Source organism: Podarcis raffonei, chromosome 13 (assembly GCF_027172205.1).
Source record: "Podarcis raffonei isolate rPodRaf1 chromosome 13, rPodRaf1.pri, whole genome shotgun sequence".
Taxonomy (NCBI): Eukaryota; Metazoa; Chordata; class Lepidosauria; order Squamata; family Lacertidae; genus Podarcis; species Podarcis raffonei.
In genome coordinates, this window is record NC_070614.1 from 5,622,479 (window position 1) to 5,636,064 (window position 13,586).

The 13,586-nt window shown below is 45.0% G+C and overlaps 1 protein-coding gene across 16 annotated transcripts in view; it reads right to left on the reverse strand.

Moving 5' to 3' along the window:
* FHOD3 (formin homology 2 domain containing 3) overlaps nucleotides 1–13,586 on the reverse strand; it is a 331,840-nt gene that overhangs the window by 107,579 nt on the left and 210,675 nt on the right. For all 16 annotated transcript variants that reach the window (XM_053360836.1, XM_053360827.1, XM_053360833.1 and 13 more), the window contains exons 6-7: nucleotides 12,191–12,285; nucleotides 5,610–5,721 (exon numbers count right to left, since the gene is read on the reverse strand). In XM_053360836.1, coding sequence (XP_053216811.1) covers nucleotides 5,610–5,721; nucleotides 12,191–12,285 — 207 coding nt within the window. The remainder of the gene's footprint in view (nucleotides 1–5,609; nucleotides 5,722–12,190; nucleotides 12,286–13,586) is intronic.

Sequence of the window (13,586 nt, forward strand, 5' to 3'; positions counted from 1 at the left end):
TCTGGGGTTGCGGCACTAATCTTGCTTTACTGGCCGAGGGAGCCGGCGTTTGTCTGCAGACAGTTTTTCCAGGTCATGTGGCCAGCATGACTAAGCCGCTTCTGGAGAACCAGAGCAGCGCACGAAAACACCGTTTACCTTCCCGACGGAGCGGTGCCTATTTATCTACTTGCACTTTGACGTGCTTTCGAACTGCTGGGTTGTCAGGAGCTGGGACTGAACAACGGGAGGTCACCCCATCGCAGGAATTCGAACTGCCGACGTTCCGATCGGCAAGCCCAAGGCTCAGTGGTTTACACCACAGCGCCACCTGCGTCCCGCGGGTTGCTAGCACCCCCCAAAACAAATACCTCCTGGTGGTTGCATTTCTTGCCTTTCTCCCTTCCCACTAGTCTCTCCCCTCCACATGCAATGCGCTCTACATGGGACTACCTTTGAAGGTGACCCGGAAACTGCAATTAATCCAGAATGCGGCAGCTAGACTGGTGACTGGAAGTGGCCACCGGGACCACATAACACCAGTCCTGAGAGATCTGCATTGGCTCCCAGTACGTTTCCGAGCACAATTCAAAGTGTTGGTGCTGACCTTTAAAGCCCTAAACGGCCTTGGTCCTGTATACCTGAAGGAGCGTCTCCACCTCCATCACAGAGGGCCTTCTCGGTAGTGGCACCCACCCTGTGGAACACCCTCCCTTCAGATGTGAAGGAAATAAGCAGTTATCCTATTTTTAAAAGACATCTGAAGGCAGCCCTGTTTAGGGAAGTTTTTAGTATTTAATGCTGTATTATTTTTAACATGTGATTGGGAGCCGCCCAGAGTGGCTGGGGAGACTCAGCCAGATGGGCGGGTTATAAATAATAAATTATTATTATAATATTATTATTGGAAAGCTAGATTGTAAGATCCTCAGCATGCGAATGTTCTTCATGTGCTGCTGGCATAATGTAAACTACAACAACCTCTAAATGACATGTTCTGAAGTAGTGTGGTCAGTAATGTGTCCAGGTCTGGGTACCAAAATTGAAGAAGGATATTGTCAAGCTGGAACGTGTGCAGAGGAGGGCAACCAAGTTGAGCCAGGGCCTGGAAACCAAGTCTTATCAGGAACGGTTAAGGGAGTTGTGTATGTTCAGCTTCGTAAAGAGGAAGATGAGAGGAAATATGATGGCCATCTTCAAATATCTAAAGGGCTTTCACGTGGAGGATGGAGGAAGGTTGTTTTCTCCTGCTCTGGAAGGTAGGATCCATACCAATGGAATCAAGTTACAAGAAAGGAGATGCCGACTAAACATCAGGAAGAACTTTCTGACAGGAAGAGCTGTCTGATGGTGAAATGGACTTCCTCTGAAGGTGGTGCATTCTTCTTCCTTGTGTGGTTTTAAGCAGAGGGTTGACTGCCATATGTCATATTTGATCTGGTTGTGATTCCTGCATTGCAGGGGGCTGGACTGGTCTCATCCCACTCTACAATTCTATGATTCTATAGCTCATTAACATGAAAAACATTTTAGTGCTCAGAAGCTATAAAACAATTACAATAGGTAATTGGGAGAGAAGTGATTTTTCTTATTTGGAAAGGCAGACAGTAGAAAATTTAAGTTTATAATACTGAGGTTCTTGTCCTGCAAGAAGAGCACTCTGTATTGTGGAAAAAAATGCAGAAGAGAGACAATAATGTACATGTTATAGGCTGAACTCTTGCTTGCCTCTTAACACATTCCTCCAAAACTGCAGGGAGCATTTGTAAGCCGGATGTTCCTACAGAGTTTTCAATTCCATTTGGATGTACTGCAGTGTGGAAGCAACACAGCTGTACTAGGAAAACTGGGGCTGAATTATTAGGAGTGGCCCTGCTTTTGCCAATCATGTGCACTGCACATGTTAAAAGATTATAACTCACCAAACAAAATGTCCATTAAAGCACCAGGTGTCCACAAAAGCAGGCCTGCACTTGATCAACTGGTTCTGAGAATGATCAAAGGATTCCCAAGTAAGATAGCTAAAGCCAGCAGGCTTTCAGAGCACCTTTGAATGAATGGAAGCTTTTCTGCAACTCCCATTCATTTCAATGGAGCTCAAGCTAGAAAGATTAAATTATACATGCATAACTACACATGGGTGTTAAATAGAAACCGTGAACACCTCATTAGTCAGTTATGCTTCCTTTGGCCACTCGACTGTGCTAATTCTAGAGCTAATAGATGTCAATGAACATCTAGAACTTTCTGAACCCCTCCTTGGGCTGTGCATAACCATGGTGACCAATGGGGGAACAGGGAATTGGGTTCAATTTTGGAGAGGAAGCCTGAGAAATGGCTGCCATATCCAAGGAAGGCAGTGATGAAATACAGCAATCATACAGATCTCTTTCTAGTGATATAAAAATTGGGGTTTTGCTTTTGCTGCCCAACTCCCCATGGGACTGTCTGTCCCCTTAGTCCATGGTCGGTCAGAGAAGAATGGATGGAGGCAGGATCCAGTGGAAAGCAATGAAGATATTTTTCTGTTGCAACAGTGTTCCTTTCCCTCCTTCCAAGGAGGGAGAGACCCTGAACTATAGTGTGCAGAAACCTTTAAAGACTTGGCATTGCCCAGCCCCTTAGCCAAAGACCACCCTAAAATCATCATACATACATCATAGGAGGCAGTCTACAGCAGAAATCCTGTCTGCCAGGATACCTGATAATGGTCGCTGATTGCATTACTTGGCCAGCCTGGCCATTCTTTGGTGATGGTTAATACTTTGGTTTCTGAATCCAGGTTACAGGCTCACCCTATTCCTACACAAATACGCCCTTGAGACAGGATTTGTAAGCAAAAATACAACGGGGAGGCTTTCCCCATTTGCCTCCCTTACTGAAGAGGAATATTTAAGGTCACTGGGAGACTCAAAATATCTTCAGGATTGCTCTTCTATACTATTTCAGACACATTTAGAGATGTGTGCATTTATGAACATTTATTCTATATTTGAGACCTTAGAATTCTTATAACACTTGTGTCAGGGACTCAGGAGCAGAAGCACAGGGGAGAGAGGAAACGGAAAGCGAAGGGGAGGAATCCGAGGGCAGCGTAGGGGAGTATGACAGTGACCCGAGAGATTCCATGAGCTTCTCCAGCGAATCAGAAGATTCCCAGAAGGGGGCGCCGATGGTGAGGGCAAGGGGGGTCCCAGGGGGGACGCACCAGAAGCAAGGGGCCAGCGGGGACTCCCAAAGCAGCAGCGGGGGATCAGGACCAGCTTCCCCACCAGAGCGTAGTGGGGGGGAAGAGTCACATGTGTCAGGACCAGCGTCTCCTCCAGCGGGGAGAGAAGATGAGTCAGGGCTGACCACGCCTCCATCGAAAAGTGGCGGAACGGAGGGGAGGTCAGTTCCAGCTAGCCTCCCCGAAGGGGGGAGCAGTGACAGCAGCAGTGCAAAGGTCAGGGGGAAGGTTGCAGGCTGGGCGCGCGCGCCAAGTTCAAGTGTACAGGCGCGCGGGACAGCAGGAAACCCGGATTGGGAACCAGGTCCTAAAGCCCGCCGGAGGGAGGGGGAAGATTCAGGGGACTCAGTGTCAGAAGAGTCTAGGAAGGGAGAGACCCCGACGGACAGGCGGACCCAGAGGAGGAAAGAACAAAGGAAGAGGTGGAGCAAGGCTAGAGTCTTAAACTGGTGTCTGGGGGGAGGAGATTCAGACGGAGCTTCAGCGGTCTAGAGTTTGAGACGTAGGGCTGCACGCTGCGGCTGTGGAAGTGAAACTGAACTTCAATAAAGACTTTCGTACTTAACAACGAAGCGGCGTTGGTCCTTTGTGAGCTGGGACCTCGGGCAGCTCTGACAACTTGGTTCTGTAAGTGGCATAAGTGCACATAAATCCTTTCATGAGGGTCAATCAGAGGGCAAGCCTGGTGTCAGCAGCCATAATTCCACCGTGAAACTCCATCATAGGCTAAACACTGGCATGAGGACAATAGTCAACAAGTACCGTAAGAGGAAATTGAAAAGAACTTTGAAGAGAGAATTCAAGAGGGCATGACACCATTAAGATGGAAATGCATGGGCATAAAATTCACAGCGGGCATGGCTGGCTGACTCTGACCAATGGATGCCTGCCCTACCCTCATGAAGGAGCTCACTGCCTAGATGGCATAGTCGGGTGAAGTTTGGCTGAGGCAGCACACCATGAATGCCTCAAGATAAACTGCAAAGGCCTTGGTGACAGGTTTTACAGCCCTCTGGCCAGTAGCTCTCACTGCATCCCCACTGCCATGGGGAACTCCACCCTCTCCACACCACTGAAATGATGTGCATCACACGGCACTAACTGCTTCTCTGTTTGAGGATTGCCTGAAATCTCACCTACAAAATCAGGAAAACACCAAAATTGAGAAAAATGAGAATACCCTACTAATCAAAATTTAAGGACAGGAGAACATGTCCTCCATAGATTAAGTTTTGTTGTCATCTTCTGCATCTATAACAATGGAGCTTTTACCTACAAAACACAGGAGGAGTGCGGAACCCATCATCGTTCAACTCGGACACTGAGGTCCAGCTCCGAGGGCCTTCTAGCGGTTCCCTCACTGCAAGAAGTGAAGTTACAGGGAACCAGGCAGAGGGCCTTCTCAGTAGTGGCCCTGTGGAATGCCCTCCCATCAGATGTCAAGGAAATAAACAACCATCTTACTTTTAGAAGACATCTGAAGCCAGCCCTGTTTAGGGAAGTTTTTAATGACTGGTGTTTTTAATGTATTTTTAATCTTTGTTGGAAGCCGCCCAGAGTGGCTGGGGAAACCCAGCCAGATGGGCGGGGTATAAATAAATAAATAAATAAATAAATAAATAAATAAATATCCTTTGCCAGACACTATTAGCCATGCATTTTGTAGGCAAATTTCCAATTCATACACTTGCACACATGTCTGTGGCATCAGTGGCATAGCATGGGTTGACAGCACCTGGGGCAAGGCAAGTATTGCACCGCCTAACCCATGGTTCCTGTCAGGGCCGGGCTGCAGTGAGGCTGATGGGGAAGGATCTTCCCAGCACGGAGAGGGAAGCTTGGGAGATGACAGCAGAGGCTGTTTATTTTATTATAATTATTAATTTAATGAAATTTTCACATTGCTTGATTGTTTTTAAAAAACCTAAAAGTGGCTTATTTTTCTTTTGAAATTTTGCAGCTCCCCAAAATTTTGCACCCTGGTTAGCAGCCCCTCTACCCCCCCCAAACTATGCCACAGTGTGGCCTACTAGCATTTTGTTTTCTACTTGAAATCTGCTCTTGAGAACAAAGTATATAGTGTATGAAAGAGAATATGATTTGCTTTTGTAGGGTTGTTTTGTGGTAGCAAAACCACAAACCATTTCATTACAGTGGTACCTTGGGTTACAGACGCTTCAGGTTACAAACTCCGCTAACCCAGAAATAGTGCTTCAGGTTAAGAACAGAAATCGTGCTCCAGAGGCACAGTAGCAGCAGGAGGCCCCATTAGCTAAAGTGGTGCCTCAGGTTAAGAACAGTTTCAGGTTAAGAACTGACCTCCAGAACGAATTAAGTACTTAACCCGAGGTACCACTGTATTTCCTTTGAAGCGCAACTACAGGCAGGTACTCTAACTCACCTCTCTTGTCATCCACTCTGGACACTGCTTGGATCAGAAGTGGCGCATTGGATTCTGTGTACTCCACAAAAACAAGGAGCAACTTCAGTGCTGTCTTCACAACCAGACGGAACTGCAAGAGGAAAGAGAGGAGAGCTTGTCACTCATCAGGCTGACATTGGCAGACATGCTGCTTTCTTAATGCAATACAAGCCGACCCTCTGTTGGAGTCAGAGAACAGAACTGATGCTGCTGTCCTTTCAATCTTTGGTCAACCTGACACCAGCTAAAAATGAGAGGCCAGGATTTTAAAACAAGAACCACTATGGCAGGAAGGAAATTTGTGACCATTCTAAGTTGACTTACTGGAGTCAGATCATTGATTAGCCCAACCCAATCCACAGGTTTACATGAGAGGTAACAGGGATTGAATTCAAAACATAATACATCCGAAGCATTGTGCTCTGCCAAGAAATTAAAAACCCTCCCCAAATAAAGAAATGAATCTTTCCTGTAATGGCCTAATTCAGACAATTGTTCCAGTCCTTAAAAAAAAGGGTTTGTAATGCCATTGTAAAGGAGGAAGGTAAAGGTAAAGGTACCCCTGCCCATACGGGCCAGTCGTGTCCGACTCTAGGGTTGTGCGCCCATCTCACTTAAGAGGCCAGGGGCCAGCGCTGTCCGGAGACACTTCCGGGTCACGTGGCCAGCGTGACGAAGCTGCTCTGGCGAGCCAGCACCAGCGCAGCACATGGAAACGCCGTTTACCTTCCCGCTATAAAGCGGTACCTATTTATCTACTTGCACTTAGGGGTGCTTTCAAACTGCTAGGTGGGCAGGAGCTGGGACTGAAAGATGGGAGCTCACCCCGCCGCGGGGATTCGAACCGCCGACCTTGCGATCAGCAAGGTTTTACCCACAGCGCCACCCGCGTCCCATGTAAAGGAGGAAGCCAATCAGTAAATCACACAGTTCAAAGTTGGAGTTAACTTTTTATTAGAGAAACATGATCTTGGCAGCCTTGGCTGTGCTTTAGGCCTAATGAGCACTGCAGCTCATGGCCTGTAAGGTCCCACTCAATGAAATTAGTTGCTGAGACTAAAAGTCCCTGGTGTCTCCTCTCCAGGGCTTCCTGCAAGCAATTGGAGACTGTGCCTGCATACCGCTTGTCTTTGCTCTGCCCATTTCAGCCAACTTCTTCACTCCTCTGTGTCCAACCAGTCCATGATATCCATGAGCATTTACTAGGACCAAATACACCTTTCCCTAGTTCCTTCCCACAGAACACCAGCTTCACACCAAGACCCTGGCCTGAATTAGCCCAGAGAGATCCCAGTTACGTCCAAACCAAGGAAATCTGGCTTAGTGTTGACTGAAAAACCAACATTCTGTGAATCGGATATAAAAAGGAAGATCTGCTTCTTTGCACCCAGGATAATTCATGATGAGATGCTGGCTATCCACACTCTTTTTCTAGCCTACCAGTTATTATGATAAAATCTGCCCTTGAGTGGGAACCAATTTAGTAGGCTTCATCTCCTCAGAAGGGGTGACCATGTCTGCAACTTGCATCCAAGTCTGGAGGAAAATAAGATACTGTCTGTCTGTCTGTCTGTCTGTGTCTGTCCATCTCTTTAAAATATCAAATTCTAAAGGTGCCCCAAACCAAAAATTCTGCATGTATCTGTCTAAAATCTGACAGGCTTTAATCTACTCTAGAGAGTTACAGATTTCACCCACTTCAGTTAAACGAAAGATTCCCTATTATAGCAAATGAGGGGGGCGGGGAACCAGTTTCATTTTCAATAGATCTAAACTGGTCCACAATACTGAGTTAAATTCGAAAGACACAGAATGGCTCAGAAACAGTTTGGGCAGCTTCCAAACGCTACAGCTACAGATGTAGAGAAACCCCCTAGTGTTTATCCTATTTTTCCAACCACACAATAATAACGACAGAAACTTGCTAAAAATATGTAGGCCTTGATATGTTTCATTCTGGGTGAAGTCATCAGAGTTATGCTGCATTAATTTAATACCTACACAAACACAGGAATAAACCTTTTTTAAAAAAAAACCTAAACTCCTGTTAAGAGGGCTTTAAAAATAACTCTGCTGCGCTGGATGTTGGTGTGGGGTTAGAGAGGCTCTCAACTTGCTCTCAATATTACAAACATACAGATTGCAATGATGATAACAAGAAGGATATAATGTAAATTTTAGGGACAGTCTCCAAATATTTAAAGAAGCTTCCTGTCCGGCTTGGAACAGGAAACCTGGGAGATTTAACTGTCACATGGAAGATGGAGGAAGCTTATTTTCTCCTGCTCTCAAACCAATGGATTCAAGAAAGGCGATTCCAACTAAATATCAGGAATAATGTTTCTGATAGTAAGAGCTGTTCGACAGCGGATGTCTCCCTCGAGAGGTGGTCGACTCTCCTTTCTTGGAGGTTTTCAAGCGGAGGTTGGATGGCCATTTGACATGGAAGCTTTAGCTGAGATTCCTGCATTGTAGGGGGTTGGACTCTACAATTCCATGATTCAATTATCTTTTATTTCTCTGCACCACAGCTTTTCAGTGGCACACTGTGCATAACTAAGAACGTGGTTGTGATTTCTCACCTGCTACCCTACTTGTCTCTACTGACTTTCTTCTGCAAATACATTAGTTAGGAGTATGTTGACAACAGCAGAGGATAAACTGGGTCCTCCCTTAAAGAGGGCACGTATTTTGGTGAGACCTGGACAACTGACACCCTGTGTTGTGGCTGGTCAGCCACAACACCCGATTGGTAGGTCCCTTGAAGCTGGGACTGTAATTCGTCAAATGAATTCATAAGGGCGCTTTCATCATTGGATATTCTGGAACCACCCAAGTTCGTTCCTGGTTGTGGACTGCAGGCAATCTCCTCCGTTCTCTGTGGGGAAAGCAACATCTCTTTGTCTGACGATTTTGTAGAGCTTGTTTCTGAATCTAATATCTCTTTCTCTTTTTCCACAAGTAGTGGTTTTACTATGCTGTCTGCGAAAACCCTTGTGGGTATGATTTTTATTTTTATAAATTCCCATTTTTGTCTTATTATTAATAAGGGTAGTCTCAGCGAATGGAAGGCTAAAATAACTTTGTAAGAGCCATTTGATTGAGTTAGCGGAAGTAAAGCATGAAGATCAATATGAACTATGCTTATTCTCAGGATTTTACTTAGGGCAATTTTAGCTCCTTCCAAGCTTGACCAGTCCCATATCTCAGACCTTATCGTTAGGCATATCTTCTTAGGTTGCAATGTTAGATTTTGCTTACACATGAGATCGTTTAGTTTGTATTTTCCCATCCCCTTTGCCCCAGAGTTTGGTGGGGCTATCACTGGAGGTCCCCTCTGTTAGTTATTTTTGAGGGCAATTTTGGCATCCATATCCATCACTTTTTCCGTTAGCTTGGAAATTGAGCACGTCAGAAAGTCTATCTTTTTAAATATACAGTCCAGTGTCCTAATGACTAGTTGTAAATGGGAGGACTCATTTCAGCTGGGTGCAATCTGGCCAAAGGGGTGCAGTCCAAACGGTTCAAGGGACCTATTTATGCCCATGCACGTGACCCAGAGCTTCCTCTTTCGGTGCATGCATTGGAACACCCGCCCACCTCTCCCTACTCTTAAGGCTTTGCGCTTGACCTTGTTTTGCCGTTGTGTGTTGTCTGTCGTTGGGACAGGGACACAGTAGGAATTTCCCCCAATTGGCTGATTGGCTGCTGCTATTTGGGTTTCGCCTGCCACGTAACAAATCGTCACAACTTGTAAGATTGTGGATAGGCTCTGGTTCAGGTGATAGGGATGGGAGAACGCTCTCGCCATCCCTATGTGAAGGGTATTCCATTAAAGGAATCCAGGGACTTGATGGTTTGGTCAACCCCTGAGAGGGGGTTGTGCCCGTGCCTGAGTCCAGGGGGACATTTGGGTGGCGGAGATAGCCTGTTCCCGGCTTTCCGCTCATCCAGGTGTTCACCCTTGGCTGACCTATACTGGAACCCTGGGTCAGCGCTACCTGCATGGCAGGGAGCTAGTCGAACCAGAGCCTATGCAACCACTCACTTTCTGTAATCAATAAAGTTGTGGCCAAAATTCTGCCACAAACCAAAACTAAAATTTGAGTCAACATTCAGATCCATGCTAAAACCTTCTTAGTTTCCCAGCAGAAATGCTGGGTCTGAACACACAAATAAGGGAAACCAAAAATTGCTTAATATAAAAGGTTTAATATTATGCATGCACATAATGTTCAAGACATTTCTTATTGATCAAGAGGACTTATAAGATCTGAAGATTTCCTACCAAAAAATAATACTTCATATATACATGGAAATTGTATTGCATTATGAAGTCTTAAATAAGGCAATCATGAATGCTGAGCAGGCCTTTTCAGGGTGAGTGTGTTTAGGTATAAAAATGTGCAGCATCTGTGTTCTATTCATCCCAATATATTTTAGTTGTTCTGCTAGGTGGCGCTATGCGATGGTTTTCTATAGCAAAAGAGGGAAATTTAAAAAATCCCAGGATTTCCCTATACTAAGAATGCTGCTTTGAATGTTCTCACTGGGAAGTATTACCATTCCTTAGCAAGGGCAAACTCAATCAGGGTTGCTGTGGCCTGATCTGTCCTTGCCGTGGTTCAGTTATTTTGGTGCATCAATACTGGCACATACAGAGGCTATAAAGGTGATAAAAATGGCACCTCAGAGAGTTGAGGCCTTACTTCCTTGTGCGGAAATTATTTCCTTGGCAAGTCGCCCTAATAATATATTTGACAGATGGGGGCATAAAGCATTAGAATAAAACAAAAAGTATATAATATTAAAGAGTAATCGTTTCCGGCATCTCTGAGATATGTCACTTCCTTTTTATTCACTTTACGCCATATGTGTGTGTCTGTGCGCATATGAAAGATTCTTTGTAAGGAGAAAGGCCTGCTCTGAGTTAATACTATTAATGCACTTGTTCCAATTGGCAGCATATATTAAGAGTGTTTGTGGGTCTGATTTTTTTTTAATTTTTATTGGAAATGTTATTTACAACATAACATAAGCCCTCACCCCCCAAAAACAGATATCCACCCTTATTAAACGTGAACATAACATACAATAAGCATAACATACAACAATACAAACAGCCAAATAAAAGACTTCCTTTATCCTGTATCTGGCCTCCTTATTTACTTCTTATAAGCTATTTCCTTTATGAATAATTATTAAGATTTTTCTAATTATAACTGAAATATCCACAAAGTCTCCTGCAGACATTAATCAAAACAAGTCCAGGTATGTATTTTAGGGCACTGTTTTGTGAAGTATTCTCTGCATTTTCCCTATGCTTTTTGAAACTCTTGTCTAGTTTGATCTCTGTTAATCTAGCCAGTTCAATATACTCTAACAGTTTGTCTTGCCATTCCTTTTTTGTTGGCACAGTTTCTTTTCCCCAGTTTTTAGCAATTAGGATCCTTGCCACTCCTGTGGCATTAGAGGAATATTTTCTGATCTTCTCTTGCCATAGATGTGTCCGTTATCCCTAGCAGAAAAGCTTCTGTATTTTTCATAAATTTATACTGAAACATTTTCTTAAGCTCGTCATATACTATGTTCCAGAAGCTTTTGATTTTTTCACAGGTCCACCAAATGTGTATAAGTGTCCCCTTCGTTTTACCACACCTCCAGCACAGATCTGTTTTTTTCTTATATATTTTAGCTATTTTGGTAGGTGTTAAGTACCATCTATAAAACATCTTGATTAGATTTCCCCTCAGTACTTCACAGGCTGTATGTGGGTTGTTTTTTTTAATGCCTCCTTAACCATAGCAAGTTACCAAAGGGATCTGTATGTTTGGCACTGAGGCAGCGCGTGTAGTTTATTTATTTATTCCTTTCTCTCCCCCCCCCACCTAAAAGCCATACATTCTAAAAACCCTTTAAAACATTCTCTCAAGCAGTGATTTTAAGGTTGCCAAGAACAGTGCTTTTGGGCCATGAACAGCCTGGGCAAACAGGAATGTTTTTAATTTCCCCCCAAAAGCCAATAATGAGGGCATTTCACAAACAGGGAGCTGCCACTAAAAAGGCCCCGTCATGGGCCAATGCCAAGCAGGATGTCAGTCCCCAAGGGTGGCACCACCACCAGGGTCTCACCTGCCAATCATAGGGGCTGAGATGGCTGGTACTGAGGAAGGCACTCTTATAGGTACTTGGGTCCCAGTCACGGCTTCATATGCTAGTACTAACATTTCCCCTGGGAACTTCACCGGTAGCCAAGGCAGCACTTTCAAGACCAGCAACACAAAGTCCCATTGGGATGCCATTCTGCAGTAGGAATCTAACTCCACATACATTGCCCTATGGATTATTTTCACTAGCTGAAAAAAAGAGAGGAACGTGCCACTATAAATGGAATTAGCATTGCCTTTGCACATGTACTCCTCTGCTTGTGGCAAGTATCAAACTAGTGGAATTTTTCAGTCATTGGCACGTTCTCCATGTGTGTGTGTGTATCACAGCTGTCTACACACACACACACGGAAAAATCTTTAAAACTCTTCAATAAATGGGACTCTTCTTACCTTTGACCCAATGAGAGTGTACAGCCACTGGATTGTTTCATTATGATTGATTACTCCATTCATCCCATCTACGTATAGCATAATTTGTCCCAGTGCTAAGGAAATAAAGAAGATAAGGAAAGTTAGCAAAATTCAGTTGAGAAAAGGCACAAAACATCTTTCTGCCTCCAAATTACAGTAGGTTGCCATTCTGGATAACCTCAACTAACTCTTCCAGAGGACACATGGATGCAAATGCAATTGAAATGCAACCTCAGCTGATGTGCTGAATGGATGCATGTGAAGGGGGGGTGTATATGTGGTCTAAACCACTGAACCTTTTGGGTATGCTGATTGGAAGGTCGGTGGTTCGAATCCGTGCGATGGAGTGAGCTCCCATTGCTCTGTCCCAGCTCCTGCCAACCCAGCAGTTCGAAAGCACACCAGTGCAAATAGATAAATAGGTACCACTGCAGCGGAAAGGTACATGGTGTTTCAACGTGCCCTGGCACTCATCACAGTGTCCCGTTGTACCAGAAGCGGTTTAGTCATGCTGGCCACATGACTCAGAAAGCTGTCTGTGGTCAAACGCCGGCTCCCTAGGCCTGAAGGTGAGATGAGCACCACAACCCATAGTCAAGTTTGGACTTAACCGTCCATGGATCTTTTACCTTTTTGTATATGTGAGACTCTTGAGAGTCCCAAGGACTGCAAGAAGATCAAACCTCTCCATTCTGAAGGAAATGAGCCCTGAGTGCTCACTGGAAGGACAGATCGTGAAGCTGAGGCTCCAATACTTTGGCCACCTCATGAGAAGAGAAGACTCCCTGGAAAAGACCCTGATGCTGGGAAAGATGGAGGGCACCAGGAGAAGGGGACGACAGAGGACAAGATGGTTGGACAGTGTTCTTGAAGCTACAAACGTGAGTTTGACCAAACTGCGGGAGGCAGTGGAAGACAGGAGTGCCTGGCGTGCTCTGGTCCATGGGGTCACGAAGAGTCGGACATGACTAAACTTCAACAACAATATGTGAGTGTGTGTGTGAGAGAGAGACAGAGAGTGAGAGTGATGGAGAAAGACATCGCAGCCCTCTGTGGGCCCATGCTTTTCTGGTGAAGGCAGACCAGGCCACAGTAAAGTGTACTCCTCTCATGCACCCTTCTGCGCCACCACTAGATGAAAGACTAAATATTTGCCAGGCTGCCGTTTATCAGCCTCCAAAATTTTCCTGGGGTCTCACCGTCACCAAAACCTCCTTAGGAAGTTGGTGTCAAAAGTGTTTATTGTGAGAGAGGTAACCCTATCCCCTTTCTCCACAGCATGCATAATTTTATAAACCTTGATTATGTCGCCTCAGGCTCACTTTTTCTCTCAACTACCCCCTTCCCCAAAAAATGTTGCAACTTTTTCCTCCAT